At 44.9% G+C, this 19,108-nt stretch overlaps 1 protein-coding gene across 1 annotated transcript; it reads right to left on the bottom strand.

The window, feature by feature from the left end:
- Positions 1-13,358: 13,358 nt before the first annotated feature.
- LOC136548848 (protein SHORT INTERNODES 1-like) lies at positions 13,359-14,164 on the bottom strand. The gene is made up of 2 exons (XM_066540228.1): positions 13,768-14,164; positions 13,359-13,669 (listed from the first exon to the last, which is right to left on the bottom strand). The coding sequence occupies exons 1-2, from the start codon at positions 14,162-14,164 to the stop codon at positions 13,359-13,361; spliced, it is 708 nt and encodes a 235-aa protein (XP_066396325.1).
- Between the last annotated feature and the right edge of the window lie 4,944 nt (positions 14,165-19,108).

The following is a 19,108-nucleotide window of genomic DNA, read 5'->3' as shown; positions in this document are numbered from 1 at the left end:
AATCTCCCCCTTTTTGGTAATTGATGACAACCCTTATACAAAGATATGAATTGAAATTCAATTGAATCCATGTTGCTTGCCCAAGCATATTTACCATGTGTAAAAAGATATGGACAAGTTTCATGAACCCCAAATGGTAGCAATTACTCCCCCTACATATGTGCTAAGAGTTTAGATTATAGCTTGCACATATGCTTAGATAGGAAATGTAGGAGTCAATGTCTATCATATGATGCTAAGGTATAAGAGATGGACCTTTAAAGCGTGATACCAATCGGAGTGCATCATTATATCATCCTTAGCACCATGGTTAGCTTAATACCATTTGGAAACATACTTTTAGAAAGATACCACTTGTAAAGACTTACTTGGAAATGAAAGTTATCTAGTGATTTCATTTCATCATTCAATCTTACAACTAAACATTCATCACATAAGCATGGATGTTTAACTTTAATACTTGTGCCATGTAAGCAAACAATATGAAATGCACATACAAATGCACCATACAAGTTCATGAGCTTGCTCCCCCTACTTATGTGCTCAAAATTTTAATTGATCCCTTTCCTTTTTCATATCTCTCCCCTTATGTCATATGTCAAGATATCTTTATGTTTCTTTCCCTTTTTCACTATCTTTGTTTCTCTCTCCCCCCTTTGTTTCTCTCTCTCCCCTTTGTTTCTCTTTGTTTCTCTCTCTCCCCCATATCTTTGTTTCTCTCCCCCTTTGTCATCAATGACCACAAAGGTTCTAAATGTAGATAGTATTACTTGTAGGGTCGAGATTATCAATGTCAATCAATGGGGTGAGGATAATTTTCCCAAATTTGGTCTAGTCTAGATCATTTACCAAAGATATTTAACTCGGTTTGATCTAAGGACAAGCTTATTCACACCTCTAAATAAGGGTTATCTTGTACCATGTTAAGTTAAACACTTATAGCTCATTTTCTAGATTAAACACTAGGTTTACAAGCCCATAAACATGTCATATGCTATCACTAGATTAAGTCAAGCATAGAAGCAATAGTGATACCATATAAGCATCAAATTCATTTGATTTTCATGAATGAGCCTAATAAAATAGAACCACTTGAAAGGTCCTAATAAGATTGAAAATATGACTAGATGCACTAAACATGTCCTTAGCAAGGATGTATGTCAAGCCAATCAACTTTTACCTTGGATTGCTTGAGGGAGAGGCATGTCATATGAATGGGGGGGTGCATCAACACATATTTGAGAAATCCAATATGTTCAATTCATTCCTTAGCTTGCAAAACCTTTTCTCATCCAATGGCTTGGTGAATATATCGGTAAGTTGATCTTCGGTCCCTACACTCTCAATGCAAATGTCCCCTTTTTGTTGGTGATCTCTTATGAAATGGTGGCGGACATCAATGTGCTTAGTTCTTGCATGTTGAACCGGATTGTTTGTCAACTTGATTGCACTCTCATTGTCACATAGCAATGACACTTTCTTGAACTTGATTCCAAAGTCACTCAAAGTGGCCTTCATCCAAAGTACTTGTGCACAACAACTACCGGCGGATATGTATTCGGCTTCGGCAGTTGATAATGCAACACTATTTTGCTTCTTTGATGACCATGAAACAAGTGATCTTCCCAACAATTGACATGTGCCCGATGTGCTCTTCCTTTTAACCTTGCATCCTGCATAATCTGAGTCGGAGTAACCAACTAGCTCAAACTTTGCTCCTTTGGGATACCACAAACCAACATTTGATGTATGCTTCAAGTACCTCAATATTCTCTTTGTAGCCTTTAAATGACTTTCTCTTGGTGATGCTTAAAATCTTGCACACATGCATACACTAAACATGACATCCGGCCTTGATGTGGTCACATAGAGTAGGCTTCCAATCATGGACCAATACAACTTTTGATCTACCATATTTTCACTTGTATCACTATCCAAGTTGCCATTGGTTCCCATTAGTGTGCTAATGACTTTGCTATCAATCATTCTAAACTTCTTGATCATGTCCTTGATGTACTTGCCTTGACTTACAAATATACCATTCTTCAATTGCTTGATTTGAAGACCAAGGAAGTAACTCAATTCTCTAATCATGGACATCTCAAACTCATTAGCCATCATCTTCCCAAACTCATCACAAAATTCTTGATTTATTGATCCAAATATGATATCATCAACATAGATTTGCAACATAAACAAGTCTTTTCCAATCTTCTTGATGAAAAGAGTGGTGTCAACCTTGCCCTATTGTGAACCCTTTAGAGAGTAGGAAATCCCTCAATCTCTCATACCATGCTCTAGGTGCTTGCTTCAAGCCACACAATGCTTTCTTTAACTTGTACACATGGTTGGGCTTCTTGTCATCTTCAAAACCGAGAGGTTGCTCAACATATACTTCTTCATTGATATAACCATTGAGAAATACACTCTTGACATCCATTTGATAGAGCTTGATGTTATGGGCACAAGCATAGGCTAGCAAGATTCTTATTGCTTCCAATCTAGCAACCGGGGCATATGTTTCTCCAAAGTCAAGATCTTCAACTTGTGTATAGTCTTGTGCTACCAATCTTGCTTTGTTCCTTACTACTATCCCATCTTGATCTTGCTTATTTCTAAAGACCCATTTGGTTCCAATCACATTGTGTCCCTTTAGTCTTTCTACCAACTCCTATACTTGATTTCTTGTGAAGTTGTTAAATTCTTCATACATAGCATTCACCCAATCAACATCCCTCAAAGCTTCATCTATCTTCTTTGGTTCAATGGATGACACAAATGAGAAGTGTTCACAAAATGATGCCAATCTTGATCTTGTTTGTACATCTCTTGAAATATCACCAATGATAGTGTCTAATGGATGATCTCTTACAATACTTGTTGGTTGGAGCAATAGAACTTGATTGCTTGCACTTGCTAGATCATTGGGTTGAGATGATGTACTAGCCACTTGATCTTGATCAATGTCATGAGAGTCACTTGTACTAGCTTGATTTGTATCATCTTGCTTATTTGAGTTAGAGAGTACTTGCACTTGATCATCTTCATCATCAATCACTTGCCTAGGCCTCAATTCACCAATATCCATGTTCTTCATGGCATTTGAAAGTTGAATGCCTCTAACATCTTCCAAGTTCTCATTCTCTACTTGTGAACCCTTGGTTTCATCAAATTCAACATCATGAACTTCCTCAAGAGTACCACTATCCAAATTCCAAACTCTATATGCTTTACTTGTAGTAGAATAACCAAGTAGGAATCCTTCATCACATTTCTTATCAAACTTGCCCAATCTAGTGCCTTTTTTCAAGATATGGCATTTGTAACCAAAGACTCGAAAATATGCAATGTTGGGCTTTCTACCATTCAAGAGCTCATATGATGTCTTCTCTTTCAATCGGTGACAATAGAGGCGGTTGCTACAATAGCAAGCCATGTTGATAGCTTCGGCCCAAAAAGATTGACTCATATTGTACTCACTAAGCATAGACCTTGCCATATCAATGAGTGTTCTATTCTTCCTCTCAACAAGGCCATTTGATTGAGGTGTGTACTTGGCCGAGAATTGATGTCTAATTCCAAATTCATCACACAACTCATCAATTCTAGTGTTCTTGAACTCACTACCATTGTCACTTCTAACTCTCTTGATGGTTGTTTCAAACTCATTGTGAATGCCTTTGACAAATGATTTGAATGTTGCAAATACATCACTTTTGTCCACTAGAAAGAATACCCATGTATATCTAGTGTAGTCATCCACTATCACAAATCCATATTTGTTTCCACCGATACTAGTGTATTGTGTTGGCCCAAATAAATCCATGTGCAATAACTCAAATGCTTTACTAGGGCTCATCATGCTTTTCTTAGGATGGGTGTTTCCAACTTGTTTGTTTGCTTGACAAGAGCTACAAAGCTTATCCTTTTCAAACACAACATCTTTCAAGCCTTTAACTAAGTCATGCTTGATCAATCTATTCAATTGTTTCATTCCAACATGACCAAGCCTTCTATGCCATAACCAACCCATACTAGACTTAGTGAATAAGCATGTAGATAATTTAGCTTCACTAGCATTGAAATCAACCAAGTATAGATTCTCATATCTAAAGCCTTTGAAGATCAAGTTAGAGCCATCTACACTTATGATCTCTACATCATCTATCCCAAATATGCATTTGAATCTAAGATCACACAATTGAGCCATGGATAGCAAGTTGAAATTCAAGCTCTCTACTAGCAACATATTGGATATGCTCAAGTCATTGGATATTGCAATCTTACCAAGCCCTTTGACCTTGCCTTTACCATTGTCACCAAATGTGATACTATCATAACCATCATTGCCATTGGTGTTAATTGAGTTGAACATTCTTGCATCACCGGTCATGTGTTGAGTGCACCCACTATCAAGAACCCAATGCCTTTCTCTGGCTTTATAATTGACCTATAAAAGAAGATCAATTCTTTTTAGGTATCCAAACTTGCTTGGGTCCTTAAAGGTTAGTAACTAAGCTCTTTGGCACCCAAATGGCTTTCTTCTTTGAGCCCATCCATGGTTTGTCAATGAACTTAGCCTTCACACTATTTGTACCCTTAACAAGCATATAGGAAGAATTAAGCTTAATGGAGGATACATTAGCATTTTTGCTTTTGTTGGTGCATTCATGCTCTCTATGACCAACTTGCTTGCAACTAGTACAAAACCGACCATTGTTCTTCACAAAACTTATCTTATGAGGAGCAAAGGCCGTCTTGCCTTTCTTGGGGGTATAGCACAATTCCTCTTTGTAGAGAGAAGCTCTTTGGCTACCCAAGCACATAAGCAAGCGGTCCTCACCACCATAAGCCTTAGCTAAGGTGTGAGTGAGCTTAGTGACCTCCTTCTTGAGGTTCTCATTCTCAACCACTAGTGAGGCATCACAAGTGAGACCATCACTACTAGATGAGGTAGAAGTGGAAGTGCTACAAGAAGGGTTAGTAGTAGCAACAATGATAGGCATAGATAGTGATGTACCAATTAAATCACAAGTTACACCTACATCACAAGTTTCAACATGCTTCTTTTTATCTTGTTCATTAAGCAAAGTGGAATGAGCTTTTTCAAGCTTTTTGTGAGCCTTGCCAAGCTTCTCATGGGCTACCTCTAGCTTCTCATGAGTTGCTTTGAGCTCATCAAGGGCTTGCTTAAAGGCTTTTACCTCCTTATTAAAGCTCTTGCATTCCCTTCTCTTAATGTCAAAGTGTTCTTTAGCATCTTCTAGCATGTCAAATAATTCGTCCTTAGTAGGTTCATCATCATCACTATCACTATCATTTTCATTTTCATGTTCATTATCATCAACATGTTCTTCATCACTTTCATCATCACAAGATTGTACGTTAGTGGCCTTAGCCATGAAGCATGATGAAGATTTGAAGAGAGAAGGCTTCTCATTGATGGCAATGCTTGCAAGAACCTTCTTCTTGGTGGTCTTGTGATCATCACTATCATCTTCATCATCACTTGAGGAAGCATCACTATCCCAAGTGACTACATATGAACCACCCTTCTTCTTCTTGAATGTTATCTTGTCCTTCTTCTCTTTCTTTTCCTTCTTGTCCTTCTTCTTGTTCTTTTTATTGTCATCATCATTGTCACTATTGTATGGGCATTGAGCAACAAGATGATCTTTGCTTCCACACTTGAAGCACCTTCTTGACTCTTCTTTGTTCTTGGATGAAGACTTCTTTCTTCTAGCACGATAGCCCTTCTTCACCATGAACTTGCCAAATCTCTTAACAAATAGAGCCATCTTCTCATCATCATCATCATCCCAAGATTCATTTTCTTCACTTGAAGTTTCTTGCTTTGCTTTGCCCTTGGATGATGTGGCTTTGAATGCCATGCTTTTCTTCTTCTCATCCTTCTTCTCATCTTTCTTCTCTTTCTTTTCTTCCTTCTCATCATCATCTCTTTAAGTATCATCGGTCATTATATCTCCCAACACTTGGTTTGGTGTCATGGTGTCCAAACCACTCCTCACTAGAATAGTGACCAATGTACTAAATCTTGAGGGTAAGCATCTCAAGAACTTGTGGGAGAAGTCCTTGTCCTTCACCTCTTCTCCAAGTGCTTTGAGATCATTGATAAGCACTTGAAGCCTATGAAACATCTCCGACACACTCTCATCCTCCTTTATCTTGAAGCTTGCAAACTTTTCTTTGAGGATATATGCCTTTGCACCCTTCACGGCTTGAGTGCCCTCAAATAATTCTTCCAACTTCTTCCAAGCTTCATGTGCCATCTCAATATTCTTGATTTGCTCAAATGTTCTTTCATCAATTGCATCATGAATGACACTTAGAGCAAAGTCATTGTTTTGGAGAAGCACTTCTTCGGCGGCGGTGGGATTCTCTGGATCACCAATCTCAATTTTGGTTTCTACCACCTTCTACACCTTTCTATTGATTGACTTGATGTGTGTTGTTATCTTTGATTTCCAATAAGGATAATTTGTGCCATCAAATTAGGGTGGCTTCTTGGTGTTGTTGATTTGAGCCATTTTAACATCGAAGGTTGTTAAGCCTCAAATAACGGTGACTTCGGCTCTGATACCACTTGAAAGGTCCTAATGGCTAGAGAGAGGGGTGAATAGCCTAATAAAAATTTCTATAACAATACTTAACAAAATAGTTAGACAATTATGAGGCGAAGCAAGTGTTGCGCTAGCCTCCTCAAAATGCAAGCCACCTACTACAATTCTAGTTTAGATAGTGTCGATTCACACAAGAGCTATGACACTACCCTATGTTAGTGTGCTCTCAAAGGCTAACTAAAGAGCCACACCAACCAAGCATGCAAGCTCTCACAACTAGCTACACTAAAGAGCTTGTCAACTAGTTTGCGATAAAGTAAAGAGAGTGATCAAGAGGGTTATACCGTCGGGTAGAGGAGTGAACCAATCAATCACAAAGATGAATAACAATGAAGACCAATCACCTCAGAATCAAAGTATGAACACGATGATTTTTACCGAGGTTCACTTGCTTGCCGACAAGCTACTCCTTGTTGTGGTGATTCACTCACTTGGAGGTTCACGCGCTAATTGGTTTCACACGCCAAACCCTCAATAGGGTGCCGCACAACCAACACAAGATGAGGATCACACAAGCCACGAGCAATTCACTAGAGTACCTTTTGGCGCTCCGCCGGGGAAAGGTCAAGAACCCCTCACAATCACCACGATCGGAGCCGGAGACAATCACCACCCTCCACTCAATGATCCTCGCTGCTCCGAGCCATCTAGGTGGCGGCAACCACCAAGAGTAACAAGCAAAATCCACAGCGAAACACAAACACCAAGTGCCTCTAGATGCAATCACTCAAGCAATGCACTTGGATTCACTCCCAATCTCACTATGATGATGAATCAATGATGGAGATAGGTGGGAGGACTTTGGCTAGGCTCACAAGGTTGCTATGTCAATGAAAATGGCTAAAGATGTGAGCCACAGTCGGTCATGGGGCTTAAATAGAAGCCCCCATGAAATAGAGCCGTTGTACCCCTTCACTGGGCACACTACGCTCTGACCGGACGCTCCAGTCAAACTGACCGGACCCTAAACTCAGCATCTGGTCCACGGATGGATGCCACATGTCACCAGCTTCAAACGCTGTTCGTCAGTTTTCAACGGCTATGAAGCTAACCGGACGCTCCGGCAAAACTGACCGGACGCTGGAGCCTCAGCGTCCGGTCGAGTACAGTAAGGGTCAAAACCGTTTTTCCTCGACCGGACGCGTCTGGTCCACCTGGACCGGACATAGCTCAGTGTCTAGTGGTAAACCCTAGCCACTGTACCACCAAGTCAGCGCGACCGGACGTAGGCAGTTAGTGTCCGATGCTTTTGGATCCAGCGTCCGGTCACTTGACCGATGCTGGCATTACCTCCGTTCTCTTCACCCTTGCTCAAGTGTGCTAACCATCAAGTGTATCACCTTGTGCACATGTGTTAGCATATTTTCACAAATGTTTTCAAGGATGTTAGCACTCCACTAGATCCTAAATGCATATGCAATGAGTTAGAGCATCTAGTGGCACTTTGATAACCGTATTCCGATGCGAGTTTCACCCCTCTTAATAGTATAGCTATCAAACCTAAATGTGATCACACTCTCTAAGTGTCTTGATCACCAAAACAAAATAGCTCCTATGGATTATACATTTGCCTTGAGCATTTTATTTTTCTCTTTCTTCTTTTCAAGTTTAAACCCTTGATCATCGCCTTGTCATCACCATTGTCATGTTATGATCTTCATTGGCTTCTTGTCGGTATTTCGTACAAGCACTGGCAAGTAAATTTATAGTAATACGCGTTAGGCTCAGATGGTGCGCTAAAGGACACAAGATTTATACTGGTTCGGGCCGAATGTCCCTACGTCTAGTTTGCTGCTGCTCGTGTTATTAGCACCGTGAACGGTCTATAGTATGGGGTACAAACGATCGAGAGAGGGACTGGTCCCAAGTCTCTGATGGAAGGGTTGAAAGGTGGTCAAGAGCTTCATAGCCGCTTGACTGTGTGTATGAGCGCGTCGTATTGTTCGGTCTTTTGAGTCTGTCCCCCTGATGGAGGAAGCGCATCCCCTTTTATAGAGAAAGGGGGTTGCTTTTACAAGGGCAAGGGTTAAGGATGTATATTCTACTTAGTCTTGTGGCTCACGTCTACCCAATCCTCCTCCTTCATTCTGGTGAGTGCGAAGGAAGATAGGCGCCTACAATACTGTTGATGTCTCTATAGAATATCAGGTCGATTACAGAATGCTGTCCTGCGTAGGGTGTGGGCTATAGTACTATGGTTTTGACTTATTGGCCTCTCCCAGCCTTGCTCCACACGCCTTCTGGTTCCTGTGAGTCTTCGTCGGAGGGATGAGGGGTCGGGGTCTAGAGCGACGACGTGGTCAAGGCCTTCTGACTTGGTGGACCTGAGGGGTCGGGAAGTGGGTGCCGCTCCCTTAGGTCCATAGTATGATGATGGAATGTCCGTCGTGCGTGGAGATATTAAGTCCTTTTCTAGAGCATAGCGGTTGTCGTATATCTTCATCGGGTTGTGTGTCCTAGGGCTGAAGGTGGCGCCTACAACTCTATAAGGCGAGGAGCACGCACCTGTACAACCTTTTGGGCTCTGCGGCGCCCGGAAGGGTCTAAAGCACCTATCCTGTCATCCCCTGGCAGTACTTTTCCTACCAGGGCGTAGGGTATGGTCCTTGGAGCCATGGTTGACCCGAACGTCTTGTCTTACCCTGTACTTATCATCTTGAGGGAATGGGGAGAAGTTGTCTGGGAGGATGAATCCAATCTTTAGATATGGAGTAGGGTGAGACTCGTTCCTTGCTATCGGGCAAAACAGAGACCAATTCCAATATCTTGGGTGAGACCGACCTCACCCCTTCGGGGTCGGGCGAGGCGGAACCTATCCCTCTGCCCTCGGGCGAGACCAAGCCCGCCTTTAAGGCATCGGGTGAGACGGAGTTTATCCCTTGGCCCTCGGGCGAGACCGAGCCTGTCCTAATGGCATCGGGCGAGACGGAGATTAACCTTGAGCCCTCGGGCAAGGCAGAGTTATCTCCCAAAGGCGTCGGGCGAGGTGGAACCAAACTCCTGTTTACCCAAACGAGGGATGAAATGGTGCCCTTATGCGTCCAGAAGTTTTTCATGTTCAGCGGTTATTGGTTCCACCTTCTGGGGTACCCCGGTATTAGGTCCCCGACAGTAGCCCCCGAGCCTCTAGGTGATTCGAGTAGAACCGCCTGGAGGGTGTTTTTTGACTTCGTCGAAGTTACTTCGCCAGAGGGTGCGCGCAAGCGCACCCGATGGGTGTAGCCCCCGAGCCCCTGGGTGATTCGAGTAGAGTCGCCCGGGGGGTTGTATCGGTCCCTTCGCGGGTAAGGCTAAAGGACTTAGTTTTTTATCAACTGGATGTTTTTCTAAGTGGGTCGTGGCATCCCGTTCGCTGGGAACTGATTCGGGGCTGGCCTAACTAGTGCTTCTGCCCTTGATTTCGGATCGTTCATAGATCCTTCCTTAGTTGGGCCGGCTGGCGAGCTTCTGGGCCCTAGGTGGGCCAAAGAGAAGAACAGGCCTTCGTGGCTTGCGTTTCCCAGGTGGGTAGAGAGTCCGGATTCACCTAGGGAAGGCGAACCATCCGCCAAGATTTTTGGGGTGAGAGGATAGGGACTGCGGGCGCGTGTCCTGCGACATGACACGGTGGCACGCGTGGCAGGCCCAGAGATCGAGGCGGATGGTTGCCCTTCTCGCGTCCATCGCCCCCTATAAAACCACAGGGTTCGCCCCCAAGGTTCCGTATTTCGCTCCCCAGCCTTTGCGTTCTGAAACATCCGCCGCCAATCGTCCCAGCCTCTCATGCCTGCGTCGCCACCGTCGACCGACCTACGTTCGTGTTGTAGCCGCCGTCTAGATTGCGCCTGCCCTTCCCCCCTACTACTTTAATGGAGTTGTGGGGCAGATCAAGCATCACCTCCTGGCGTCTGGAGGGCCTTGTCCGCCGTGGCCTTCTCCACCCATTATCCACCGTCCAGGAGTGGTTGCTACCTGGCGATGAGGGTGAGCCGGTGCCGCCTAAAGGGTATGTCATCTCTTTTGCCATCTTCCATGAGCGGGGATTTGGGGTACCCGTGCATAGATTCCTTCGGGGGCTGCTGGATTACTATGAGGTAGAGCTGCAGCATCTAACTCCCAATGGGATTCAGCACATGGCAGCATTTGTTGCCCTACGCGAGGGCTTCCTAGGGATCGATCCCCATTTTGATCTATGGCGATATTTCTTTAACATTAGTCTGTCAAAGAGGAAAATTGGGGGGAAAGACGTGAATGCGTCGATGGGATGTGCCAGCATTCATCTGCACCATACCCGGTCGAAGGGTTACCCATACATGCGTCTGGCGACATCCAACAAGGGATGGCACTCGTAGTGGTTTTACGTTAGGGATGATGCGAGTGCCACCCTACTGAAGTATACTGGACATCTTATTGTGGATGTTCTAGAGTCGTGGGGCTGGGGCGTCTAGTCCAAAGACAAGAAACACATCTCTGACCTTCTTTCCGCCCTCCAAGCCCTGAAGGGTCAGGGTGTAAAGGGGACAGGGATTATCGGTGCCTACCACGCTAGGAGGGTGGCTCCCCTGATGGCGCGTGTGTTTCCCCTGCATCGAATGATGCCCGGGATATCATTCGAGGGGACGGTGCTTGTTGACGAGGCGCTCCCTTACTCGGAAGTGGCGCAGCGCATCAAGGAGGTGACGGAGCCGATGAAGGATTCTACAGGCAGGGTCCTTGACATTGTGTATCCAGTGCCCGGACACCCCCCAATGCGGCCAGAGCCTGGATTATTTGAATTCGTAAGTCCTCCTCTACCGTGCTCTTTTCTTTTTCCTGGATCTCCATTTTTTAACACTTGCTTTATGACGTTGGGACCAGCTAAGGGTGCTAGTCTTTAAGGATAGCCCGGTTCCACTACCAAAGGACAAGGTCATAGTGACGGCAAATTGACTCATGGCCGAGTGGAACAAGAAAGCAAGGGAAGAGATGAAGAAGGCGAAATGACTGAAGCAGGAGGCACGGGATCGGGGAGAGGACGTGAGCAGTGAGGACGACGATGATGACGACGATGATGATGACGATGACGAGGTAGCCATCGGTGTGGATTGGGGTGTCCTAGAGGACGAGGACACGCTGACGAGTGGCCACCCATCCGTGTAGGGGCCCTTCCCTTTCCACACGGAGGGAAGTAGATCGATGAGGTCAGTGGAGGCCAGCGAGTCCACCGCTTCGCACGTCTTTTTAACAGCCAGTTAACATCGTTAGCTAACGGATTTGACAGTAGTGTCAAATTAGGGATAAAAGTTGAAGTGAGTGTCAAATAGAAAACGAAAAAAAATTTAGAACAAAAATAAAACGACTCATTTTTCCAGTGCCAAATAAGAAATTCTCTCGTTCCTTCGTCCGCCCCGCGGTCCATCTCATCATCCACGCAGCGTCCACGACGGCACTTGCCATTCGGAAAGCGCAGCCAGCCCATCACGTTTTGCCTCCGCCGCAGCCTGGTCGCGGGTTCGGCTGCTATTGATAGCTAGTGAACCTACTAATTTTGCATCTGGTTTGGGCCAAAATCGTTGGAAAAAACAAAACCGTCTGTGGAGGCCGAGAAATGAAAGCCACGCGTGGAGTCCATTACACGGCCAGGCCTGGTGCGGCTCCTCGGCTGCTACTTTTGCTCAGCACATCGGCTCATGTGCAAGCAGGAACAGTCAAACACACAAGCTTGATTGTCTCTTGGTTCAGCAATAGTTTCTTGTAGCTTGTTCTCCTAGATTATAAATATTCTAAATTATCTTTTGAGTTGTTCTTTTAATTGTACTATACTAGTTGATTTTTTACCAGATTTTTGTCTACTGTGACTCGCCCGAATCAAAAGTTTGCCCGGAACGCCAAGAGCTCCTTGTCCAGTGTCCCCCACTGAAGCAGTGACGGAGCCTGACGATTTGCATCGATCAATCGCCGGGATACGCCGGATCTTCTTCGGTGGTCCTTGAATTTGGGTGTAGAAATGGACTTGACCCTGCCGAGCACTGTAGACAGCTGCAACCATGGAAGTGGCATACTCGGCTTGCTTGTACCGTTTTACGTACCACTCCTACTTATCGTCTTGGAATCATCCATGCACAGTTTTTTTTCCCGTCGCTTCTTCTGTTGCTTCATTATTTTGTTGCTCAGGCAATAGTTAAATTTATCGTTTCATAAAAAAAAGGGTTAAATTTATCATTATTTGAATATAAAAAAATATGAATTGCTTTTTTGTGGGTTGCATGCTATTTTAATCATGCTAGTTGGTTGCATAAGATTGTTGCTCGAAATCATCTAAAAATTCAGGCACCTAAAATATAGAGTATTTTGTGCACTGTTCTGAATGGATTCAAGCTGATAGCTTGACGATGGAGTTGCACGAGTCTGAAACTGTCGTTCAATTATGAGATACTAAGATTCATATACTACACTATTCTAAATCTGATTCTGCATTATATGTAACCCAACTTTAAGTTCTCTCCAGTCCCCATACAGACAGCACTTGCCAAATGCCCAAAACTGCTGTTGCAGGTGTTCTCCACGTAACGACAAGGGGACAGACAGCCTAATCCTATCTGCCGTTCTATCCACTCCTACCATCAATCTACAGTAGAAAGCAAGATAGTGATCCAACATGCAAAGGGGATGATGGTGCATTGGTGCCGCGATGCTAGCTAGTTGTAGCCTAGTAGCTAGTATTGATACTACTACTACTATGACAAAACGGCGTGGCTTTTAAGTCTGCGGCGTGCCTCGCAGTCCCAGCGTTAGATCCAGGCAGCTGCCGCCGGCCGTGCTCAGCGACGACCCTACTTCACCTTCACCGCTCCCGCTCCCGTCCGTATCCGAGGCAGCCGTGCTACCACTGTGGGGGGCGACGTCGTACAGGACTCCCTTGAACACGTGCCCGGCGATGGTGACGGTGGTGTAGTACGCGGCCTCCGGCTCGGGCCCTCCTACTCCTAGCCGCACGCGGCGGAACACGGCGTCCATGCTCACTTCCCGCGCGAACCTCTCCAGCGCCGTCGTCGCGATCGGCTGATCAACTGCACGCAAGCAGGCAGCAGAGCAAGAAGAGGTAAGCTAGAGCTGAACGAGCCAATAATGCGGCGAGGTGGAGGTGGAATACATGTACCGTACGTACCGGACGATGTGGTGGTGGGGGCGACGGCGACAGAGGGAAGCGCGGCCCGGCGTGGGCGCTTGGGGTTGGGCTCGACGTCGACGCCCTCGGTTGAGGCTGACGCCGCGAGCGTGGTCTGCGGGCGCTCGCTGTACTGGGACGCGGGGACGTGAGAGGTCGTCTTCACGTGGCCGGGGCAGACGATGCCGCGGCTGCTGCAACAGTGCGCGCAGTACGCCTTGGCCCGGTGCCGGCAATCCTGGCATCTGATGCCGGCGTTTTCCCCGCCAGCCCGCGTGCCACGCGACGGCGACGGCGATGACGCGGCTCCAACAAGCTCCTCCTCCTCCTGCCGTGGCTCGAAGCTCCCCTCCGCGGGGGTAGCGGAGAGGAAGGGTGCGGCGTCGAATGGGTGCATTGTCGGCACTCGGCAGCGGGAGCGGGAGGGACGGCTCGGCGAGTGTGGCACCACGCACTAGAATGGGGTCTTATGGGAGGGACGAGAGGGAGTGGGAAGCGTAAGGCTGTCTTCAACACAAGGAGATCATATTAAAATGGGTCTCCCAAAAGAATATCTATAGTCTCTAACAAAGTATCTATATGAAAGATCTATTTTGGATATAAGAAGAGGTATAATCTAAATCTGAGTATCCTTTCTCTTGGAGACCCATATACAAAAATAGTCTTTTTTTAGATTTTATTGTCGGAGAAGACTAAAAATAAATATTAAACTCTTTATCTACGGTCCTACCTAAACATGAAATGGGTCTTATATTAGGTAACGGTTGTTGTTAGAGACGATCTAAGACGGAGTCGGTTTGAGGTGCTCGTGCAGTCGTGCCTAGGGTCAAGCAAGACTCAAGCGTGGTCCAGGGCTCCGGGGACGGGCATAGCCGCATAGCGGCATAGGGATAGGGTGAATTGTGACCCGAGCTGTGGATGTGACTTGTGAAGCCCGTTTGGTGAGGCTATGCAGGCTTAGACTCTACTATTTTAGATAGATAAAGAAATATAAGGGTGTGTTTAGTTGGAGAGTTGAAAATTTTTACGTGTCATATTGGATGTGTCGAAAGGATGTCGAGAGGGGTTTTGGATACTAATAAAAAATAAATTACAGAACTCATCAGAAAACTGCGAGACAAATCTAATGATACTAATTAATCGGTCATTAGCACATGTGGGTTACTGTATCACTTAAGGCTTTTCATAGACTAATTAGGCTTAAAAGATTCGTCTCGCGATTTTGCCGAGAACTGTACAATTAGTTTTTTTCGTCTACATTTAGTACTCCATGCATATGTCCAAACATGCTCGTTTACTGTAGGAGGCAAAAAAAAATTTATAAACTAAACAGGGCCTAAATATTTTGGCTCTACTACTAGGTACTAACATATATGTACTGTGTATTTGTAAGTATGTAGCGCGCTGTAGCAAAAAATCGATGAAGCCTCCAATATCTTCACGGTCTTCTTCACTTTGCGGGTGTGTTTTAAGCATCTCCGAGAGTTTCCAAAATCCATTCTCAATCTTGATTTTTTAGCAAAATTTTTAAAAAATTGCTCTCCAACAATTCACAATCTTTCTACACTTGGGAAAACCAATCCTATAGTGCAGATATATACGTGTGCGTATCCATCGGTTAATATAGAGGTTGAAGGATGTGCAAATGAATAAAAAATAGGATAGGATTTATGATGTAAATGTACCGGAGAGAATGAAAATATAAATGTGCTTGTGATATTAGAAATAGTATGAGATTCTTGATGTAAAGTTACATTCTATATTTTAGAAATGGTTAGATGAAACCAAGAAATACACTTTTATAATTTTTCTAATCACTTACATGACATCACCACATGAGACCCACATGCTCGTAAAGATAAGACTAACACATGGGCTCCATACCTTGATGACATGTCATCGCATAATCAGTGCGCCGCACAAAACGGATTAACTCAAGTTATGGTGATTTGGATCTTATAGTGACATGATTAGTAAGTTTAGTCTTTATTGGGGATTTTAATGCACATTTTGAAAGCCAATGACCTAGATGACATATGGACCAAGTTTGAGGATTGCCCGTGTATTTTACATACGAAGAGCAGATGAATACTGAATCGTTTATATTTCTATTCAAGGAGGATGTCTACGAAACATTTTTTTTTGCGGGGACTCCTAGAAGAACTTAGGAGTACTCCCTCTATCCCAAATTATTTGTTGTTTTTTGTTTCTGTGCCACAAGTTTGACTCGATTTGTAGAAAATACGTGTAATATTTATGTCTCCAAATAAATTTATTAAAAAACTAGATTCAAAGATCTTTCCAATGACACCAATTATGTACCAAATATTTTTAATATGTACTCCCTCCGTCCCTAAATGTCTGTCGTTTTCGTTTCCCGAGAAATAATTTTGACTAAATATATATTAAAAATATTAATATTTATGATACATAATTAGTATCATTGATATATATTTGAATCTAGTTTTTTTAATAAATTTGTTTAGAGATAGAAATGTTGTACGCATTTTCTATAAATCGAGTCGAAGTTATCGGTATGCAAATCGTGGTGACTAACATTTAGGAATAGAGGGAGTACTTTGTCAAAGTTGTTTATCGAGAAGCAGAAACGACATATTTTGGAATGGACGGAATACGTTTTACATGGATGTACGTTGTGGTCACTTTATGCAAATTGACACACTCCTCCGGTTTTGTTCTTCAACCCACTTTACCGCAAGTTTCTGCATCCATGTTTTTTTTTTCCTTTTGTGACACCGCTGCATCCAAGTTGAGACATGGGATCCTCGTTCACACGTCCCGGCGTCCGTGATGTTTCATGTTTTGGCCAAATCATGCAGGTGCAGCCGTGCTCGTGCAGGTGCTTTGGGCTTCGCCTCAGCTGACCTCATGTGTGCTTCAGCAATCAGCACATGCACGTCGCTCGACGCACGCCGCAGTGAGGACTGAGGACCGGACCCCTCAGGCCGTGGTCCCGTGGAGGAGCAGTACTGCAGTGGCACTGCAAAGTGCAAACTGCATTTTTGCCACTGCGCGCTCTAGGCCTCTAGGACCGCTATGCCTGGGATTGGGAAGCGGCAGCATGCACATCTGATGTCTGATGACCGGTGCCAATTGATGTTGATGAAGCAGTTCCATCGTCCAGAGCGAAGAGCGTAGTACGGAGGAGTGCTCCGGTTGCAAATTTTTGCAACCTCGACCTCGTGAGAATCAGGGGCGTCCTTTGGCACGTGCAGACATTGCAACCGACGGCCCCGAAATTCAAGCAAAAGCGATGAGTGTATAGCAAACACCATAGTATTGAGTGTACAGCAGCAAACACCATCTCGAGTAATCTTCACAAGCAAAAGCGAACATTAAAGAGTGCCTTTCGGGAAATTAACCTGAGATCAGCGGCCCTGTTCGCTTCTGTTCTGATCCGTTTTTTTCGGCTTGTTTTTTTAGTCGGAAGAGTATTTTTCTCTAACAACAAATCAGTCAGAACAGTGTTTCGGCTTGTTTTTTCAGCGAAGCGAACAGGGCCACTAAGGTTCTCGAGGTTTCGAACCTTCCTAGTACTGATTCCTTAACACGTCAGCCGATGCCCGCCAAGCGAAAACGATTTTTTTCCCCGAAAGACGACAAAATATTTTTACTGTATTTTTATTAGACGGAAAAAGTAAAAACAGAAACAAACATAATTACAAGAGAAGAACATCTACTCTACTCTTGCCTACACCTCTGGCCACAAGGCCCAGAAAAACTAACTCTGAACACCGCCTAGAAAACGTTATGTTGCGGAACCCTTTGCGGGATAATAAAAAAGAACACTGATAGACAAACTACTCGAACCAAGATACAACACAAGAAGACAAAAACCCAAGCGGAAATGACATGTTTGTTTCAGCGTCGGCGCCTTGGTCGTCGTCGATTATACGCGAGCGGGGAGACACGGTAAGAATTCGGCCGAACGCACGGAGAATGCGCGTCAGGTAAACGCTCTTCGACGCCGACGCTGGTTTTCACCGGCGAGACGGGAGAGGCGATGGAATCGGCGATCCTCGCGCCGCTGCTCCTGCATTAAACGCTGATGGTTAACAATGAATAGTACGTTCTGTCTACCACGAAGGGCGCTGAGACACGAAAGTATCATTGCTGGTTGCTGCTGCTGGCCTGCTTCAAGCTAGGACGCGACAGATATGGCGACTACGGCCTGCCCAGTTTCCATGGCCCAAGGTCATGGTAGCGGCGCCAGTGGACTGGTCACGCCTCAGTCAGTGGCTCACCCTCTTCCCGAGCCTTTTTCTGGGTCAATGGCTCAATGCTACAAGCTGCCGGGGCAGGAACGATGCGGCTGCACACGCCAAATGACCTGACGGAGCAGCACAATGCAGAATGCACAAAGCAAAGGAGAAGCATACGTACACCTACGACGTACTAGCTCCTACGTACATGCGGTGAGTAGCCATCGCTATCGCTATGCCAAGATTGACAGGATCGAACCGAATGCATGCCGCTCCATTCATACCCTACGGTCTACGGATTTGCCTACTCCCTGCCTAGTGGCAAATTCAGACAGAGCGGCAAGTAGGAGGTTGAGGCAGTCAGGCAGAGACTAGACCTTGCTGTCTCCTGCGCCTAACTCCGCGACTACTGTACTACGGACTAGGGATGAAAACAAATCAGATACGAACGCATATTATTGATATTATATTTATTTTTATATTTTTGTTCGGATTTGGATTTGAATACGGATAGTGTCAACTATGTCGGATAGGATATAATTGGATATCGACATCATAAATATGCGATTTGAGTATTCGGATATGGATACGGTATCGGATATTGGATATCCAGACTCGGATACGAATAGACCTCAACCCCTCTGAACGGATTCGGTTTCGAATAGGATAGAAAAATATCGTTATCGCTTTCATCCCTGCTACGGAGTACGACCCCAGGCTTGCAGCCCTGTAGCTCCAAGTCCAGGCCTGTGGGCGTACAGTACTTGTCTGCTCGGGCCTCGGGCAGTCAGGCAGAGAGGTAGTAGGGGCATGTTTGTGAGGTGGTCCAGCAGTCCGGCTGCACTCCTGGTCTACAACTCTCTAGAGGCCCCGTTCGCTGGCTGAATCTTGACTGAAATTGGCTGAAAAATACTGTTCTGACTGAATTGTTGTAGGTGTTTCGGCTGAAAAAACAAGTCGAACAAGCCGAATATAAGATAAGCGAACGGGGCCAAATCGTTAGCCTAACCTATCTGGTGCAAAAAGCTCTCTCTCTCTCTTCTGGCTTTTGGGAAACGAATCACCCTTCCGTTTCTCCGCGGCCTCACACGGCTCGCAGCAGCCCTCGGCCTGGATGG

The sequence above is a fragment of the Miscanthus floridulus genome, chromosome 4 (genome assembly GCF_019320115.1).
Source record: "Miscanthus floridulus cultivar M001 chromosome 4, ASM1932011v1, whole genome shotgun sequence".
Classification (NCBI taxonomy): Eukaryota; Viridiplantae; Streptophyta; class Magnoliopsida; order Poales; family Poaceae; genus Miscanthus; species Miscanthus floridulus.
Note: the sequence above shows the minus strand (reverse complement) of the source record. Positions and strands in the feature narration are given on the sequence as shown.

Excerpts from the sequence above, each read along its gene's own strand:
- LOC136548848 (XM_066540228.1), bottom strand. The coding sequence starts at position 14,164 with ATGCACCCATTCGACGCCGCACCCTTCCTCTCCGCTACCCCCGCGGAG. Across the intron at positions 13,670-13,767 it reads CCCCACCACCACATCGTCCG|TTGATCAGCCGATCGCGACG; the intron begins GTACGTACGGTA and ends GCTTGCGTGCAG.